Source organism: Amphiprion ocellaris, chromosome 2 (genome assembly GCF_022539595.1).
Source record: "Amphiprion ocellaris isolate individual 3 ecotype Okinawa chromosome 2, ASM2253959v1, whole genome shotgun sequence".
Lineage (NCBI taxonomy): Eukaryota > Metazoa > Chordata > Actinopteri > Pomacentridae > Amphiprion > Amphiprion ocellaris.
The window spans coordinates 2,681,877-2,702,776 of NC_072767.1; the positions used below are offsets into that span (position 1 = coordinate 2,681,877).

The following is a 20,900-nucleotide window of genomic DNA, read 5'->3' on the forward strand; positions in this document are numbered from 1 at the left end:
TTCACACATGGATTGTCCTCCACAGAGTCCAGACCTCAGCCCTATTGAGAATCTCTGGGACGTGCTGGAGAAGACTTTGCTCAGTGGTCTGATTCTCTGATCATCAATATAAAGTCTTGGTAGAAAATTAATGCATCTCTGGACAGAAGTAAATGCTGTGACATTGCAGAAGCTTACTGAAATGATGCCACAGCAAATGGGTGCCATACTCAAAGCTAAAGGCAGTCCAACAAAATATTAGAGTGTGACTTTTTTTGGCCAGGCAGTGTATGATAGGTTATTAAAATACAACACATCGATGAAGATTGAACCAGTAGTTTCCAAATTTTTTTGGCTTCTGATGTCTTATAAAACACAGTTTGTAGTCGAAGTCTATTTTCAAGTGTCTATGAATTGGAAACAGCTCCAACAAAATGTGATGTTTCCCTGTAAACCTCTCAAATATTAATGTCAGAATTACCAAATTTCTTCTGGAGAAAAAGTACAAAAAGCGAAAACTAATTTGAGCATCAAAACCTTTGTCTTGTTCTTTCTTCTCGCATGAATCCTCTATTCATTTGTTTTATGTTTTTTTTTAAATATAAAACTGTATTTAAGTAGTACAAACCTGCAGCAGCTCCAACAGTAACCTGCTGCTGACACACCGATGTTCCCTATTAATAACCTAAGATGTCGTATATGATAATAAACCAAAGAAGTCACACCACTACTTGTACTTTAACACTTCCACTACATGTTGCAGCCAATAGCATTTTTCCTTCAGGACGTCTTTAACTCTTATGTTCCTGTGTTGGTACTTTGTACCAAAGGATCTGAATATATCTTCCACCAGTGACGGACCTTTATTTTGATGTAAAATGCTTCTTTAGTGTTTGCATTTCCTTTTATTATAAAAATTTGCCCCCAAACCCACCTTTACCGTCATAGGTGGAATTTCACAGGTTTGTTAGAGTCATTAAATCATTTATCACATCCTTTCAGTCTGCTCAGTAAACATCCAGGCATTCTTTGATAACGTTCGCGTGAATAGAGCCAGAGAAACTATAAAAGCCTGACGCTGAGCCCAAGTTGCACCAAACTAACATGAGCTGCCGTTGTTTAAGGTTTGATCCGACTGGACAACTTGCATCAGATTGTACACAAATTACAGTAAGTAAGACTTTTCTTGTTATCATTTTTCAAGGTGATTGTCATTGATATTGACATTTCTACTCTTCTTTTTTTCTGGAAAGGTTCTCTGAAGATGAAGTGGACACTAATCCTTCTTCTCGGTGGGTTGTAGTTTTAAAATTCTGTCTAAATGTGCTGGACACAGATCGGTTTAACAAAACGGCATCTATCTAATTATCCCACTGTGTGTTTTCTTTTAGGTATCTCCTTGGCTGAAACTACTTTGGGTTGGACTTATAGCTACTCAGAAACAACCATGAACTGGACCATGGCCAGACAGTGGTGCCAGACCAGTTTCACGGACATGGTGGTGATCCAGAGCCAGGAGGAGAACGACTATCTGGTCTCCCAGCTGCCAAACAGAAGTCGGAGCCCATATTACTGGATCGGAATCACCAAAGCCCACAAGAATGAAGCTTGGACTTGGATCGGCAACAACAGCACGTGGATCGGTGAGCATTCGTGGGCGGCCAATGAGCCCAACAACAACCACAGCACGGAGTTCTGTGTGGAGATCTACGTCAACAGAAGCCCAAACCGGGGGAAGTGGAACGACGAGAAATGTGCCAATCCAAAATATGCAGTTTGTTATCGAGGTAAGTAAAACTAAAAATGAAAATCTACTTGTAGTCCGTCCAAAGAAATAGAAGTAGAGGTGTTTGGAAGGCTTTAAAGGTTGGTTTTTATCATCACAGCTCAGTGTAGTTCAACGTCATGTGAAAGAGGAAGATGCCAGGAGACCATAAACAACACAACCTGCCTCTGTGAACCTGGTTTTAAAGGAGACAGATGTGAAACAGGTGAGGACGGAGTTCATCAAACATCTGTATTTATACAGTTAATCATATTTTTACAAAATTGTACCACAAAATTTACACCATTATATTGTATTTAAACTAGCAAAAAATAGTTATTTTACAGACGTTTACTTTCATTTGTACAAAATATGATGTATTTTTGGAACAGAAAAAGGATTAAAAAAGATTTTCTTTGTTCTGTTAAATTACAGATACTATAAAATAAAATCACAGTAAAATTGCACTGTTTTCCTCTATTTAGATCAACTTAAAAATATTTATTTTACAGACATTTGCTGTCATTTGGGCAAAATATGATGTATTTTTGGAACAGAAAAATGGTTTAAAAAAGATTTCCTTTGTTTTGTTAAATTACAGATAACATTAAATAAAATCACAGTAAAGTTGCACTGCTTTCCTCTATTTAAATCAGCTTAAAAATATTTGATTTTACACATATTTGCTGTCATTTGTAAGAAATGTGATGTATATTTGAAATTGAAAAATGGTAAATCATTTTTTAATAGATTTCCCTTTTGTTAAATTGCAGATAATATGAAATAATATTTAATATTTATACACAGTAAAACTGTGCTGTTTTACTCTATTTACATCAGCTTATTTTACAGATATTTTTAGATATTTTTTTTTAACATATGTTTTGTCTGGAGCCTGTCCTGCCAGACTTTCAGCATTTTCCTCCAGAATAGTTCTTTACAGTGTACTCATTCACAATTTATTGTTAGTTTTTTTTCTTATTCATTCCTCAGTAACTTGTCATATTATTGTGTATCCTGTTGTAGAGTGTTAACAATATTTTTTATAATCTTAATACAAGCCACAAACTCATTCTCTGATGTATCAAACTATATATTTGTTGCATTTGTCTTCTCTTCAGCAATTCCTTGTCAGAGTTACAAGGAAAATATTTCTTTTTACTGCGTCTCACAGCTGAACAGTGTCCAGTTCTGAACCACACTAACTTCAGCGGTGGAAGGATGAACTGCAGCCACCCGATCGGACCTCACAGCTACAACTCCACCTGTGAGTTCAGGTGTGACGAAGGCTCCCAGCTCATTGGAGAGGACCGGATACGCTGTGATCACAGCGGCCAATGGACGGCCAGCATCCCAGTATGCACAGGTACAGCGTTATTCCTTCAGATTGTAAATTACATTCAGGTTTTAAGCTTTATTTTGAGCTTAAAATGATTAAAAATGTGATGATTTCATTGAAATATTGTGTGTAAGTCTTACAGGAATACCATTTTTAAAAGAGAGAAAATGATTTTGACACAGAAGGAACCATAGCAAGAAGATGATACTGGTACCAAACCATAGGTAAAACTGAGACCTTTCATTTGCTGTAATTTGTTTTGACCACCTAAAAATGGTTGGTCCTATTGTTGGCTTTTATCTGGTGAATTATGAGAAAGCAGATAACAAATCCAGGGTAATGATGCTTGTTTCTGTGACTCCATGTCATATATATTAAACGGCTGCAGTTTTACTTGTTGAAACTATGATAAATCCCATGAAAGTGACGCTCAAAGTTGGTTACAGAAGAAATTGTATTGAACAAAAAAATTTAATTTGGAGATGTAAAATTGGTTGCAATTTTCAACCAAACTTAATGAAAAATATGCTTTTCATCACTGAAAATCCCATGTGTCTGTCTCCTGTACTTATGCAGTTGTGGGGGGAATATATAAATATAAATATATATATATAATATATATATATATATAAATGGTCTTTACAAATGTATGGAAACTTTTACTCAGGGCTGTATATTCCAAGTTATTACACTTGGAGATGTTTTTCTAAAGGACAGCTCAATCCTAAAACAGTTTTCCTGCTAAGACTGCTCTTCTTCAGAATATTACATTTATTTTTTCACAGAATTCTAACTTGGCCATCATGAGCACTGCATCTGTTTCCTCTTTGTTTCCTGAGGTCTCACTGAGGATCACGCTTAAAATGCTGATCACCATCCATGCGTCAGCGTATATGTGCTCTAAAAATGTATTATTATTATTTTTTATAACAGAATCCTATTGTAAAACGTTACATAACTGTGTCCCTGTTGAACCTTTTTGTGCCCCCAGCGGTGGAATGTCCTCCTCTGTCTCGGCCTGATAACGGCTACCTCAGCTGCTCAGGAGGAAACCAGGTCTTCAACACAACCTGTCACTTTAAATGCCAACTAGGCCATCTCATTATTGGCCTGTCATCTGTTACCTGTGGGGTCTCTGGGGTCTGGAGTGGCCCGAGACCTGCTTGTGCAAGTAAATATGCTTTTATTTTGAAGGTCTTGCTTTTTTTCAGGCTGAATTTTTTTTGCAAATACTGTATATATTACCAGGTTTATCCCCTTTTTTTCCATGGCCAATGTGTTGGCAGCACTCGTTTTGATATACAAATATACTTTATCGTTACTATCCCGCTAACAGGAATGTTCCCACAACATTGGCTAACCCAGTTCTAACCCAGCTTAAATGGAAAAATGTTAATCTGATCTTCAATGAAACTTTTAAAGGATATTTAGAGCTTTTAACTGAATGTTGCAGTTAAAAGGTTTAACTGCAACATTCAGAGGATGTTTGGAGGTTACGTTGCATGACAACAAAGGAAGAACGTTCTCAAAGTGACATTTGAAAAATGCTTGCAAGATTTTATGGAGATAATTTTGGAACATTTTGCATGTGATATGCTGAGGATCTTGAGGATGTTGATTAATGCACTATTAAACGTTCTCTGTAAAACGTTCTAACAATGTTGAACAATTGTTCACAGTAACACAGAAAGAACGTTCTCAATGGAACATTCAGGAAACATTTTAATGGTCTAACAATGTTACCACCAACAAATATCTTACATTTCAGAAAAAAATTCTGAGAACTTCAGCAAAATTTCAAAAACTTTGCAGAATTTTTTTTCAGATCATTTTGGAAGAAAAAATAATCACAGCTGGGACAAGCCTCGAAGTTTTTAATGTAGCCTCAGCTATTTTGATGTTCCCTAAATGCTCTGAAGAAGTTCTGCAAAGTTCTACTAATGTTCTCATTAGGATGTTTTCTTTTAGTTCCCAGAATGTTCCTCTTAAAGGTGGGACAACTAAAGAGGTTCTAAAAATGTTTGGGGATAACATTGTTGGATAGTTTTGCTCTAACATTCTTAAAACTGTGCGACACTATGCAACACTGTGGAACATTGTTGGAACGTTATAGAGATTCTATAATATGTTCCCTCAAGAACATCCTCAAACCATTCTCAGAACTCTGCAGGCAGAATGTTCATCCTTTGTTAATGTATTACATTACAGGAACATTTTCAAAAAATCATCTGAGGCCTTGATAACATTCAGAAAACATTTTGTGAATGTTGCTTGAGTAACGTCCTTACTTTGTTGTTATAGAACATTGAGAGAATGTTCCATAGATTCCTTAATGAAGTCAGGAACATCATAACATTTTCATAACATCGCAGACAGAATGTTCCACAGAATATTTTGTCTTACAGAACGCTGTCATCTGACACCTCGATAACATCATGACAACGTTTTCTGAATGTTGCATTGAAAACATGCTTCTTTTATCATCAACAAGAACATTCCAGAATGTGTTGTCCAGATGTTCTTGAGGCCTCAGATTAACGAGTATATGATAAAATTTTCAAATTTTTCCTGTTGTGCGATACGTTAAAAGTGGAGCATTGAAGGAACATTTTTTGAATGTTAGTTTGAAAGCATTCTTCTTTTGTTATCACAGAATGTTTTGTAGAATCCATAGTGTGTTCCCTCAAGAACATCCTCACAACATTGCAGACAGAATGTCCCACCTTTGTCAATGTATAGCATTACAGGAACGTTTTTTTTTTGTTTGTTTGTTTTTAATCATCTGAGGCCTTGATAACATCTGGAAAACATTTTTTGAATGTTGGTTTAGGAACATCCTTCATTTGTGGTCGTAGAACATCGAGGGAATGTTCTGTAGAGTCTTTAATAAAGCCAAAAACATCACCATAACACTTTCAGAACATTGCAGACAGAAGGTTCCACTTTTTGGTAATATATCACATTACAGGCCTGAAAAGCATCTAGAAAACATTTTGTGAACGTTGGTTTAAAAACATTCTTCGTTTGTTATCATTGAGCATCACCTGTGTTGAAACTGAATTTTTCTTGAAACGTTCCGTGAATATTTGATTAAAACATTTCTTTAAAAAACGGCGAACTTTTAGCTAACCCTCATGTCGTCCTGCAGGTCAAAACTGACCATTTTAAAGTTTGAAAATGTGGAGAAAAATATATTTTCACAGTGAAACTTCTGATGTCCACATTTTCAACTTTTTTGGGAAATCTTTGAACATTTTTTTGGTGGAAAAAAGAAATGTTAAAAATGTTTCTGAAGAACATTCACAAAAAAATCTAACAAAATCCAGTGAATTTCACTGTATTTTGGTTGATTTTTATGTGAATGTTCTTAAAGAAAATATCAGAAGTTTTACTGATATTTTTAGAATCACTTTAGATATTTTTAGAATTTTTTGGAAGATTTTTACTCACTCTTGAAAATATTTACAAACTTTTTTTTGCCAAATTTGGGTTTTTTTTTATGACTAAAACTTTCAAGGTAAAATTTTAAGGAATTATTGGAATTTTCTTCCTGAAGGTTTTGCAAATTTTCAGAAATTTGTTGAATTTTTTTGCTGAATTTTTGGATTTTTTTCAGATGAGAAAACAATATTTTTTGGTGAGGACAATGAGGAGGGTTAATGTTTGCTAATGTTGTGGGAACGTTTTCTGCCAGCTGGGTTGGTTTTGTTGTCTTTCTGCTGCAGGGATTCTACTTCCAGTGAATCAGTCAAAGTTACTATTCTAACGCAGCAGCAGAAGCAGAAGTAACACATTAAAGTCACTGCGTTCTCTGTTCTCAGGCTACAAACAGGCGCTGCTGGGTGTAGCTGGGTGTGGTGCTTTCTCCATCCTCTCCTGCATCTGCTTTTGCTGGATGAAACACAGAAAAAGTCAGTGTTTCTCAACTATACTTGTAAGAATTCAATGCAATCTTATTGCAACATGCCTCAGTAGTGATCAGTTTGTCTTTTTGTTTCTCACAGGAAAGAAAGTTTCCCAAGTGAGGTCAGTGTTGAAATTAGGCATTTATCCAAAAGCAGCTCCACCCTTTTATGCCCCATATGTTGCATCTTCAGCATTTAAGCAGTTCTACAGGAACACTGAGGGTCACGTTAATTTTCAATCTGCTTGTTTTTCACAGGCAGCCTGAAGAGGCAACGTCCAGTGCTGTGAGCGGATGAAGGACAACTTTAAAAGCCTCAGATTTGTCTTTTAAGAATATATTTGAGAAATTTATCTAGACTTTTCTTGTTTCGGTAAATTACATATGACAACTAGTAAAATTACACCAAAAAAAGTGTAAATTTCCACATTATTCTTTTTTTTAAAGGACAAAACTGTAAATAATATCCACATTAAAATTATAGAATTTTAAAATACATAATTCATTTAAAACATTTAACCTTAATATTATTAGATTTTTAGTGTATTTAAATTTCCCCCAAATGCAGTTATTTTACATGTATTTCTTATTGTTTGAAATAACAATTATGTTTATGAAAGATTAAAAAAGCTTCAGTAAAATCTCCCCAAAAATATTAATTTATATGTTAATTGTAAAAAAAAAAAAAAAAAGAAAACTTTAGCAAAACTTTAACAACATTCACACCAAAAATCAGTATTTTTAAAGATAGTGATTAGTTTTTTGTTTGTTTTTTTTTACAAAGTTTCACTGTAAAATTATGCATTTTTATCATATAAATATCATTATTTTTACAGATATGTGTTTATTATTCAAAATTCAAAAAACACGAATGATACGAAAAACTGGTAAATATTTTTTTAAATTGCTATTTTACAGATTTTCCCAGTTCTGTTAAATTACAGATAATATCTAATAACATCAGATAAAAAAGTAGCCTGAAAAAAAGTTTAGAAAAAAAATAAAGAAACAGAAAAGAAAAAACAAGCCAAAACTTTAACAATATCCACACCAAAAATCTGGATTTTTACAGTGATTTATTTTTACAAAGCTTCACTATAAAATTCTACATTTTTTTATCTTAGAAATATCAGTATTTTACAGATATTTGTCATTATTTAAAATGTAAAAAATACAAATGATTGAAAAAATGACAAATAATTTTTAAACTGTTATTTTCCCAAAAATTAACCTTAAAAAATGTTGAAAAAAGAAAAAAGAAAGAAAAAGAAAGAAAAAGGCCAAAACTGTTAACAATGTCCATATCAAAAATCTGTATTTTTACAGTGATTTTTTTTTAACTATATTTAAATTGGCAGAAAATACAGAACAAATATTTTACAGATACTTGCAAGTATTTGAAATAAAAATTCTATATATGAAGGATGGAAAAAAATGGTAATTAATTATTTAAACTGCTAATTTACAGATTTTACAGAGTATGTTATTGTCTAGTAAAATCACAGAAAAAATATGAATGTACATTTTGGCAGTCAAAATTTTTTTTTTAATATATATATATATATATGTATATATATATATATATATATATATATATATATAAATACTGTTTTTTCCTTCTACAAATTGTGACTATAAAATGTCCTTGTTTTACTGTATCTAAATCAGCTAAAAACAGAATTATTTTACAGATATTTGTCATTATTTTCATTGTTTTACCTTTTTTTTTAGCTTTAGAAATTTCTTCCATTTTTTTATATTTTATTTCTGGCACCTTTGCTGTAAGATTTTCAGATTTTAACTGACTTTTCTTTTTTGTGTATCCATTTTTATGCAGTTATTACAACTTACTGTTCAGCTTGTTGATGTGTTTAGCTTAAGTATGAACTACGAGTTCTAATAATTGGTAGCTCAGGATTTTGTCTAACTTACTGCATGTTTTACTTGATATATTGCATGGACACTCATTATGTAAATGCGTGTGATGGGATGGACAAGAAAACTTTGCCAAATAAATCAATCAAAATAATCTTGAAAAGCATTTAACAGAGTTAGTGTGTGTGCACGTGTGTGTGTGTGTCTGTATTTGTGTGTTTGTGTCTCCAGAGTGTTGTGGGTGGTTTAAGCGATGCCCTTCCTGAAGGGAAGCTGTGGTAGAATTGATATTACAAAACTGGTCATTGACTCATTCCCTGAAGGGCATGTAATATTGTTTAGTCATTTATTGTCTGCAAAGACTAACTGAAGACAGATCAAACGGTGAGACCTCTGAAACTTTAGTGCAGTTATTCATTCCCGCATATATATGTGTGAAATTAAACTGTATTTGAACTCTCGTGTGCATTTAACATCTTTTTTAATCATCAGATGTCAGCTGATATGAGACTAAACGTGCATCACAGGCTGCTGATAGCTGCACTGGTTGTGTTTGCGCAACGTAAGTCTGCATAATCCAGAAACCAAACTCTTCTTCTTTACGCATTCGCATATAATTTACTGTTAAAACACCATCTTGTAGAGCTGAGCAGCAGAGGAGGAGCTCAGGCCTGGACGTACAACTACAGCACCAGTCCGAGCCGGAGGTGGCTGGAGGCCCGTCAGTGGTGCCAGGAGCATTTCACCGACATGGTGGCCATCCACAACCAGGAGGAGACCGACTTCCTCAATGAGCTGCTGCCACGCAACTCCAAATATTACTGGATAGGGATTCGCAAAGTGGCTGGAGTGTGGACCTGGGTAGAAACCAATGAGAATGTCCCTGAAGAGGCCCAAAACTGGGCGACATCGGAACCAGATAGGATCGCAGGTCAGGACTGTGTGGAGATTTACATCAAGAGGGACAAAGATGCAGCCAAGTGGAACAACGAGAAATGCCAACAAAGGAAGGGAACCGTCTGCTACTCTGGTAAAACACTCTTCACGTTGTTTGATGCAGACATCTGTTGACTTTTTCTGTGGTGTTTGATGTTTTCCGGACCTTTGCAGCCTCTTGCAGACAGGATTCCTGCAGTGCTCATGCAGACTGTGTGGAGACTATAGGAAACTACACCTGCAAGTGTCATCCTGGTTTCTCCGGCCCAAGCTGTGAGGGTGAGCAAATATTTTCAGCATTATTCAAACCAGTTTTCACACTATTCAGTACAATATGGTGTACCAACATAGGAGAAGTTAGTAAGTCAGGAACAAATGAGGAACAACCTGGTAATTAATGAGTCATGAGTATTTCTTGAACAGCTCAGTCACAGACCGAAAACTGATGAATTACTAGAAAACTGACAATAAGATGCTACACTAATGAAGCATTGAGTAATTATTACTACTTCTGCTCAGTGTTTTCCTGAACTATAGTGTAAAAAGTAAATAAGACAATTTTTGAAAAATTTTACTGTTATTGTACAAATTTTCCCAATTTTGCTGAAGAAAATGTGAATTAAATATCTATTTAAATTACAGAAAGAAAGTTTTAAAAAATATACATATTAACCAAAAAAGCAGCCCTAAACTGTAAATAATATCCACATCAAAAATCTGTAACTGTAAATTTGCTCTGCTGCAATGTTTGAATTTTAAATTTAACATTTTTTTCTATACTTAAATCAACAGATATTGCTGTTACTTGAAAGAAAAATTGTGCATGATGAGGACTGAAGCATGGCCAATAATTTTTCAAACTGTTATTTTATATATTTTTCTTGTTTTGTAAAATTTAAGATTACAAAAAATCCCAGAAAAAAAGTGTGAATTTACATGTTGATTGTAAGCAAACACACAAAGAGGTTAAAGGTGTATATAAAGTCTGCATCAAAAATCAGTATTTTTCAAGTAATTATTAATTTCTCTATAATTTTCTCCCACAAAATTACAATGTTACTATATGTAAATCTGCAAAGAAAAAAAATAGAAAAAATACAATTATTTTTTACAGATATTTGCTGTTATTTGTAAGAAATGTGATATATTTTTGGAATTTAAAAATGGTAATTAATTACAAATTCCTTGTTTTGTGAAATTACAGAAAATCACAGTAAAATAACAGTTTTACTGTATTTAGATCAGATTAAAAAAATGTATTTATTTTACTGAAATTTGCCTGTTTTCTGACATTCTTGGAGTCAGACTTTCAACATATCTACAGAATTGTTTTTTTTTATACAGCGCACTCATTTTTTCATTGTTTTTGACTCAGTCCTCAGTAACTTCTTCCATTGTTGTCTATCCTGTTGCAGAGTGTTAATAATATTTTCATAATCTTTGAAAATAGCCATGACCTGGTTCTCTGATGAATTAAATAACAGATGGTCCTTTGTTTTTTTTTTCAGATATTGCATGCAACCCTTTGGCAGATCCAGCTCACGGCTCTCAACTCTGTTTCCATCCCTTCGGGTCCAATCGTTTCAACTCTTCCTGCCTTTTCAGCTGTGAACGAGGCTTCCGGTTGGTCGGCGAGTCCCAACTGTTCTGCCAAGCCAGCGGACATTGGAACCAACCAGTTCCTCTGTGTCAAGGTATAACAACAGGAAGCCCACACTGTCAAAATATTTGTTATTTCAGATGTTGAAGTTAGATGGAAAATATTTTTCTACTGCGTCTCACAGCTGAACAGTGTCCAGATCTGAGCCACACTAACTTCAGCAGTGGAACAATGACCTGCAGACACCCGGTGGGACCTCACAGCTACAACTCCACCTGTGAGTTCAGGTGTGACGAAGGCTTCGACCTCATTGGAGAGGACCGGATACGCTGTGATCACAGCGGCCAATGGACGGCCAGCGTCCCAGCATGCACAGGTACGCTGTTTTTACCTTAAATTGTAAATGAAATTAGACCAAATGGGGTGTTAAAGCGTAACATGATTGAAAAGGAGATCATTTCATGCAAATATTGTGTCTTTTCTGAAGTCTTATTGGAATATTATTTGTCATGGCCTGGAATCATGTCTAGAAGATGATGCTGGTGTCAAACTGTAGGTAAAAATCAGACCTTTATTTTGCTATGAATTATTCTGACCAGCCCCCTATTACACACGGTGATATAAACCACGAAATCTTACCTATAAATGGACTTTTTTTCTCAGGCAAATTATCAGAAAACAAATCCAGGGTCCCAGTGCTTTCCTCTATGACTCTGTCATACTTTATAAATTGGTAAAATTTTGCTGCTGGAACTACGATATAAACCATAATATTCATCCTCTAAGTTTGTTTTGTTAGTACTAAAAAAAAGACTTTGGCTTTAGATTATGACACTTGGAGTGGAGATTGAGATATTCATTTTGAATATGTAAAGACAAATACCAAGAAAACAAGGAATTCTTATTATATATTCATATATACATACATGTCCATACACATAAATACAAAACAAACTCATAAAGCAAAAGAAATATTACACAATTCTGGATTAGGTCTACATATTCAAAAAGGAGTAAGAAGAAGTAAAAAAAAACATTCCTTTTCCATAAATTATTGATTGATAATTTCCAGTTTCTTATGTATGGATGCAAAACTAGTTGCAATTTTCAACAGGGCTCAATGAAAAATATACTTTTCATCACAGAAAATTCCATATGTCTGTCTCCTGTACTTATGAAGTTATAGGGAAAAAAATAATGCAATTAAAAAGCAGAGAATTTTGACCCACCCTTACGGACTTCAAGGGTCTGGAACTCTGGAAATATTCATAGTATGAATGTAAAATTTTGTATGACTTCATTAAATATACAGAAGTTATTGTACACAAAGAAATCCAGCAGAATCTGAGTCGGTCAGAGTGGGAATTTTTTCTGGACTTGTTAGATTTTCTATTGAATGAGTCTTTGACCAAACATGACCCTTGTTAAGCAAATCACCACCACCTTTTAATAATGTAGAACTGGCCTGAGTCACTTCCTGTCTGGACTCCACGTCAGATCACTTTCAGGTCACACCTATTATCGCTTTCCTTCACACTCATTCATGTTTGCACCAGAAAAATAACATTGTGACTGATAATTGTGTCAGCATCATTATTCAAACCTCCACCTCATGTCCAGGCTGTGTTTGTGTAACTGGAGTAATTGATCGGCACTCTGTTTGGCCTTTGTGTGATTGATATCTGCGTTCCACCGAAGTGAAAAAGTGCCCCGCCATTTCCCCTCCTGTTTCTGGAAACGTGACATGTGTGGACGTCTTTTTCATTGGGTTCTCAGTGTAACTTCCCCCGTCAGGATGGATTCTACCTGACCGGAGACACACTCACCTGTCTGGCCTCAGGACAGTGGAGCAAACCCACACCTACATGCACAGGGTGCTTCATAAAATAAAGGCAAAAGAGGCTTCCTCAATATAAACACACACTCCCCTGATGTATAAAAGTGTTTCTTCTTCTCTAGTGGTGCAGTGCAGCAGTATAAAGGCTCCACTTCATGCGCATATGCAATGCAAAGACCCTATAAAGGAGTACAGCTATGGCTCGATGTGCACCGTGCAGTGTGAAGATGGATTTGATCTGATTGGTGCAAACATGACGGAATGTTCTTCTCAGGCCAACTGGAGTCATGCACTTCCTGATTGCAAGGGTAAAGGATGAAGTGTAGTCAGAATAAATGCCACACATTCTGCTCTTAGTGCACAAATTACTTTTTTCCCCTAACTTTTCTGCCTGTAGAATGTCTATTTACTAGTTGCTGATCTTTCTTTTTCTGTCTTTCTTAAGCTAAGAGGTGTAATCCCATTAAATCCCCTCCTCACGGCTCCCTCTCCTGCTCCGACCCAAACGGTTCCTTCAGTTTTGGTTCTCGGTGTACAGAAGCTTGTGATGAAGGATTTCTGCTCAATGGAACGTCCAGCTTTGAGTGCACCTCGCTGGGCGTGTGGAGCGCAGACATGCCAAGCTGCTTGGGTAAAGAAAATGCAACCAAATTCTACATAGATTTTGTAATTTCAAGGTTTAGACTGCATCCCGATGCAACTTTCCTACACAATACTAACATTTTTTTTGTTTTTACCTCTCTCTGTACAGCTAAGAGATGTCCCCCACTGAACTCTACTGCTCATGGATCCTTCATTTGCTCTGATCCTCATGGAAACTTCAGTTTTGGTTCTCGTTGCACGACCACCTGTGAGGAGGGCTTTATTTTGAATGGGACAGCTGAAACTGAGTGCACCTCTTCAGGCACATGGAGCACAGATGTCCCACACTGCTTGGGTAGAGAAAATGAATCCTAAATACCACTTTTCCTCGTAAAACTCTGGAAATATCTTGTTTATCTTTTGCTCTGTCTGTTCTGCTACAGCTAAGACATGCCACATACTACAATCTCCTCCTCATGGCTCCTTAATTTGCTCCAAACCTCATGGAGAGTTCAGTTTTGGTTCTCAGTGCACGACCACCTGCGAGGAAGGATTTATTCTGAATGGGACAGCTGACACTGAATGCACTTCTCTGGGCACATGGAGCACAGAAATCCCACACTGCTTGGGTAAAAGCGATATATTTATCATAACACATATTTTTAAAATTTAGATGACCCTGTACCTGTTTATCTCTGGTTATCTTCTACCAAAATTAGGCTTAATATCTATTTCCAAATGTGTTGCTTAAATGTAATTTTTCCCCATAAAACTCTGGAAATATCTTGTTGATCTTTTGCTCTCTCTGTTCCGTTCCAGCCAAGAGATGTCCCACACTAAAATCTCCTCCTCATGGCTCCTTAAATTGCTCCAAACCTCATGGAGAGTTCAGTTTTGGTTCTCAGTGCACGACCACCTGTGAGGAAGGTTTTCTTCTAAATGGGACAGCTGACACTGAATGCACCTCTGCAGGCACATGGAATGAAGACATCCCACAATGCACAGGTAAAAACAAGCTTTTTATAATTTTTTTTGCAATCATAGATGCACAGAGAAGCTTTTATGGTTTAGATGACCGTGTCCCTGTTTATCTTCCAGCTAAATAACTGCATATCTGCATCCTAATCTGTTAATCATAAACAACTAAGGAGCTTTTATTTCAAGATTTATAGTGTCCAAATGCAACTTTACAAAAAAAACCCTCTCGTTTATCCTGAGCTTTTTCTGTTTTCCTTCAGCCAAGAGATGTGCCACACTTAAATCTCCTCCTCATGGCTCCTTAATTTGCTCTAAACCTCACGGAGAGTTCAGTTTTGGATCTCAGTGCACGACTACATGTGAAGAAGGCTTTCTTTTAAATGGGACATCTGACACTGAATGCACCTCTGCAGGAAAATGGAGCACAGACATCCCACAATGCTTGGGTAAAGCTCTTATTAGCATGGTTGAACTGCACTTTTCACCCAGGAAAACTTTGAAATAATGCTTTTCTCTGTTTGTCTTCCAGCTAAAGCATGCCCTGCTCTCAGTTCTCCCTCTCACGGCTCTTTATTCTGCTCCGACCCTCATGGAGAGTTCAGTTTTGGTTCTCAGTGCACAACTACATGTGAGGAAGGTTTTGTCCTTAATGGGATTGCTAAAACCGAGTGCACCTCTCTGGGAACATGGAACATAGATATCCCACGATGCTCGGGTAAGACCAATCTCTATATCATTGTCTAGTGATTGTACATGCACAAATGAGTTTATATTTTCATGATTTAGATGATTTAACTTCAGTTTTTGACCAAGAAAAGCTTTGAAATAATGTTTGTCTCTGTTTTCTTGCAGCTAAAATATGCCCTACTCTCACTTCTCCCTCCCACGGCTCTTTATTGTGCTCCGACCCTCATGAAGAGTTCAGCTTTGGTTCTCAGTGCACATCAACATGTGATGAGGGTTTTCTGCTGATTGGTTCAAAAGATACAAACTGCACTTCTGTGGGCAGGTGGAGCAGAGAAATGCCTCGCTGTCAGGGTAATAAATCAAAAATGAGAGAGCTGCATTTGACAAAGCTTGTCTTGAATCAGTGGTGTGTTCTTGGTGACTTTGCTTTGCTAAAAATCTTTGTGTTAAATGTTATCCACAGCTCGTCAGTGCCCCCTACTGGCTGAAGCCCCGCAGCATGGGGTGATGAACTGCAGTCATCCAAACTCTCCTTTCAGTTATGGCTCAACCTGTGACTTTGCATGCAGTGAAGGTTTCTGGTTGAGAGGAACACCGACGATGACATGCAACACCTCCGGCCTCTGGAGTCAGAATCTACCCACCTGTCAGCGTGAGTTCTACCTTTAAACCTACTGCTTTTATCTTGTTAGACTTGGAATTAAATATTTATGAGGATAATTTCTGTCCTTTTCCAGCTGTACGGTGTGAATCCATCAGAGCTTTGCCGTTATCCCTGTCTATGAACTGCTCCCATCCTCTGGGGGATTTCAGCTTTGGCTCTCAGTGTGTTTTCACCTGTAATGAGGGATTTTCACTAAATGGAACGTCGATGCTGGTTTGCTCCTCGACTGGGTTTTGGAGTGATAGTCTGCCCAGCTGCACAGGTAGATCCATTTTTCATTTGTTGATCATGAACTATGCAGTAACAACAAGAAATAAAAGTCTTTACAGTCATCTTTATGTGTTCCTGTGGAAGGTATGTCGATGGGGACGGCCATGCTGATGTACACTGGAGTTGGTGCATCCTCTGCTGTTCTGGTACTGATCCTAGTTGGACTGGTTTTGTTGGTCATGTGGCAATTTAGGAAAAGAGGTGAGTCCTAAAGAAATGATTCTAAATGAAACATACAACACTTTGTAGCACACAATAAGTGCATTTCTAATCCTGTATTTCTTTTTGTCATTGCAGGGCCTCCAATCATGGCTGAGGATCATGCATGGGAAGAAACAGAAAACCCAGCATTTGAATTTTAATTACATTTTTTGCATTTTTTCTGAGATCTGATTTTGCTTAATGCTACCTATTATTAATTATATGAGACAATCGGTAGTTACCTAAAATTAGAAGGTTCTTGAGGAACTCTGGGAATACTCAAGGAACTTTTTGTTGGTTTTCTGTAGACCTAATTGACACTTTATACCTTCGTTCACACTTTGTCGTGTTCATTTTATTTTTAAAACTTATTTGGCATTAAATCATGGAGTTCTTTTGAACAATTTAGGAGATATTATTGCAAATTTTAGAGATTTTTTTGGAAAAATTCAGATCATATTTGACTTTCTTTTGACAAAAATATGCACAAATGACTCCCTGTTCACCTACTGTAGGAACATCTAAATGTTATCTGCTGTTTTGGGGAGCTAAAAAATATTCCCAGATAATTATAAAGAGTAGAACGTAGAACCCCAAATGCCACAAAAGAGTTTCCCAAGACTCTTCTACTTCTAAGAGTGTATTCATTGTATAATAGTTGTTCCAAAACACTTATTTCCATTTTTACTCCATCCTTAGTACTTATTTATGTGCAGCTTTTGCTTCATGTCCTGCTTGTAAATTGCTTAATTAACAATAAACTATCAACAATGGTTGAGTAATCATTATCTTTTTCTTGCTTTAGTTTCATTTAATTCTTACCTGGGTGTCATAAATCAAGCATTTCATCAGTGTTGGCATCATTTCAGCAATGTCCAGCCTCATGTGGTAGCATTCAGGTCGATCCTGTCGTGCTCACTGTCCTCGCTGGATGCTCTATTTGACATTTTAATAATGTGGGGTCACTTGTGAACGAGGCAGAGAACCTCTGAGGTTCACAATCTGCCACAAAGTGTCAGTTTAGCACATTTAGTGACCAGAAAGCTCCTGTCATGGAGCGATGAGGAGGTGATCTGTTATTAGTGTCAGCTCAGTGGGTCACACTGGGCACCGATCCACACTGAGGGGCCAAATCACAACCACCACTCTAACTACACTACAGTGAATATGTTTTAGCACTTACACTCTTAGAAGAGCATCTGAGGAACATTTTGGGGTTTTTCACCATTACTACTGTGGAGGAACCTTTTGAAGTTAAAATGTTGCTTCGAGGAGGTTCAAGAATGTTTTGTGGAGTTTGAGGTTCCATTTGAAACTTGTTATTCTTTAGTTTTTTTGCAAACATGAGAATTTTTTTATTTATTTTTACATTAATGCAAATAGAGACCTTGGCATTGTTTCCAAGACTCGTTTCCACACAAATGTCTAGGCAGAAACTCAAACAAAATCTTAATTTAATCAAAAATCACAAAACAAAACTGTATCGTTATTATTGCTGTTGTTACTATCAGTTATTTTTATAGTATTTGTTTATTTTTGCCATAAAAATCAGGGGAATTTTTTTTTTAAATTTACATTTATGCAATTATCGAGAGTGGCTTACAGAAAAAAAAATCAAAATCCCAAAACTGTGTCATTATTATTGTTGTTATTATTAGTTGTTTTCATAGCATTTTTTTACCCTTAACATCAGAAAAAAAAATTTTACATTTATGTAATTGCAGACTTTCACATTAATAGCGAGAGTCATTTGCAGACAAAGCTGTTGGCAGAAAGTCAAACAAGATCCTAATTTATCCCAAAAATGAGGAAACCAAACCATTTGGTAATATAGCCAACATTATTTCCAAAATATACTATAACACTATAAAATACTGGACAAAACGACACATATTGTTATTCCCTTATCGATAAATCAAGCTAAATTGACTATATTGTGTACATGTTGTAAAATTGTAAGTCACACAATCACAATAAAATAAAGTTTTCGAATAAAAAAGTGTAAATGCAGGTGTAAAATCAGTTAGGCCTACATAGAAGTTCCTTCAGTAACCTTTTCTCTGGCTTAAGCTGTTCATCAAAAGGTTCCTCAATTTAAAAAAAAAAAAAAATGTAAAAATTCCTCAGAGTTCCTTTCGACTCTCCTAATTCTAACAGAACGTGAATTTACAGGAATAAATTCATTCACCCCTGTAAAATCAGGTGTATATTTAGAGATGTAAATTCACTGAAATAATCATGAAATTTATGGAGCTTTTTGTGTTAGTTCAGACAGGTACTGAGTCAGGAAGTCACGAGACCTTTTTCTGTCCAATCATTTACTACTTAGCCTATTAAGTCCCGCCCTCCCACTTTATAACCGAGGGAGCCTCTATTACCTTCTGCCTGATCACATCCGGTGGGTAGATTCGTCTTTACAGCAGGAGGGCAGCATTAAAACCAAAGCAGAAGTTGAGATTGCGTGTCCTAAATCTCGAGACATCAACAATTTTTGATATTTCGGCTACTTCAAAAACGTCGGGCTCTCCAGCTCCGCCCATCCCGTCAGTCCACCGGCACCAGCTCCAGCAGAAATCTAACCATCTAAATCCCGCTCCATCTCTGGAAGTCCTTCCCTTCTTCATGTCTCCTCCAGTCTCTGCTCGACACACCATGAACTCTCAATTAAAGCCTCAAAATCCAGGGTTCCTCAGTTACCTGCAGCACAGCTTCCGGGTTCAAGTCCGCTGTCTCCGCCCACCACAGTGACGTCATAGTCGAGCCACCCTGACTCCTGCAGCGCCCCCTGCTGGCGTTGCCCCTTTTCCTCGTACTGACAGGTAATGTTAACTTTATTTGTATGGCACCTTTCAAAACGCACAGTTACACAGTGGGTTACAGTAAAAACAAATAAATTCAAATAATAAAAAATCATTTGAAACAGCTCCCATTAAAAAAACAGTAAAATTGTAAAAAGTAAAGCCGCCGTTAAGAAAAGGCCATATGGTGAAAATGGGTTTTCAGAAGAGACCTTAAAGAGGACAGCTAGAGTTTGGGGGCTCAGGCCTCATTAGTGACCAAACGAGACTTGGGAACCTTCAAAAGGGTCCTGCTGGTGGATTCCAGGCTGTGTTCAGACTCACGAGGAATTAGCAGTAATGGAAGCAGAAACCACATTTTGTTTGCAGTCAGACGGACTACGATTGTGTGGTGCCAAAAAAAAAAAAAAAAAAAATGTGTTGGTCTCCCTATAATCATCAATGAGGCACTAACTGTATAATTATATAGAAAAACATTGCAAAGAATTGTTAATTTTGGTGATTAACCTGACTACTTTAACTATAGGGCTAAGACCCTATTGCATTGATGATTATGAGCTATTATATTAAAATTAAGTTAATTTCCACATTTAGCAGTGCCTTGGCATCTTGGCTATAATATTAAACTAAGTGGGTTTATGTCCATAATTAATAATACTGCAGGATCTGGGCCCTGCCAAAAATTACGGTCAGGTACAGTAATATTATACATGCTCAACAGGGTTAAACCAAAACTTTCACTCTGGTAAATTCACTCCATAATACCTTTATAGGGACTCAAACACAATACTCACACTTGTTAGATAGTTCGTATTTCCAGTCATATCTCTTTACTGGAGATCACTTTGGCATAACAGCTCTTGTTTTAAATGTGTTATCAGCGACTTGACTTTAGATTCCAGGAAGTGAGTGTCTGCCACACGACTAGTTAGATCTACTTGGCGAAGTTTAACTTCTCATATTTCACATAGTAGATTTCCTTTGTATCAAGTCACTATAATAGCACCTTGTCAGATGTTCATCTGTGTGCATCCACTGATCCCTTGCATCCAGATGTGAAGGTTGTGCATGCCTGTACAAAACCAAGGGAGAGGCGTCATTCTTGACCTCACACATAGTCTCATATCTCACATAGTGTCTGTTGGGGTTCTTTGCTTTTGCCACTGGTTAAAATGGTGCCTTAAGAAACCTGTTAGAAAGGTTCTTCAGGCATGCTTTGTAGAGTTTGGGGTTCTATTTTGAACATTATTATTATTATTGCAGAGTTTTTTTGTTTTGTTTGTTTTTTACCTAAAATTTCTTTTTTTGCTGTGGTGTTTTGTGCAAATGGTTTATATTATTGGTGCAAGCAGAAAGGCAAACAAAATCCCAATTTACCAAAAAAATATAAAACCAAACTGTAAAATTTGCATTTGATAATAGAGCTGACATAATTGACAAATATATACATATAACTTTGAGGCTCTCCTAATTCAAAGAGAGCAT

At 36.4% G+C, this 20,900-nt stretch overlaps 2 protein-coding genes across 2 annotated transcripts; both read left to right on the forward strand.

Annotated features, from left to right (window-relative positions):
• The first annotated feature begins 1,056 nt into the window (after positions 1 to 1,056).
• LOC111573482 (P-selectin) lies at positions 1,057 to 7,652 on the forward strand. Its single transcript, XM_055005452.1, has 9 exons — positions 1,057 to 1,149; positions 1,233 to 1,271; positions 1,371 to 1,766; positions 1,866 to 1,970; positions 2,919 to 3,110; positions 4,075 to 4,254; positions 6,905 to 6,994; positions 7,088 to 7,109; positions 7,246 to 7,652. Exons 2-9 carry the CDS (start codon positions 1,244 to 1,246, stop codon positions 7,283 to 7,285), a joined length of 1,053 nt encoding a protein of 350 aa, XP_054861427.1. The 5' UTR covers positions 1,057 to 1,149; positions 1,233 to 1,243; the 3' UTR covers positions 7,286 to 7,652.
• Positions 7,653 to 9,161: 1,509 nt separating this feature from the next.
• Positions 9,162 to 17,399, forward strand: selp (selectin P). The gene is made up of 18 exons (XM_023277663.3): positions 9,162 to 9,246; positions 9,355 to 9,424; positions 9,506 to 9,892; positions 9,973 to 10,077; positions 11,307 to 11,492; positions 11,583 to 11,774; positions 13,358 to 13,543; positions 13,681 to 13,866; positions 13,987 to 14,172; positions 14,261 to 14,446; positions 14,637 to 14,822; positions 15,056 to 15,241; positions 15,325 to 15,510; positions 15,648 to 15,833; positions 15,946 to 16,134; positions 16,220 to 16,408; positions 16,501 to 16,617; positions 16,714 to 17,399. The coding sequence occupies exons 2-18, from the start codon at positions 9,355 to 9,357 to the stop codon at positions 16,776 to 16,778; spliced, it is 2,988 nt and encodes a 995-aa protein (XP_023133431.2). The 5' UTR covers positions 9,162 to 9,246; the 3' UTR covers positions 16,779 to 17,399.
• Positions 17,400 to 20,900: the final 3,501 nt, after the last annotated feature.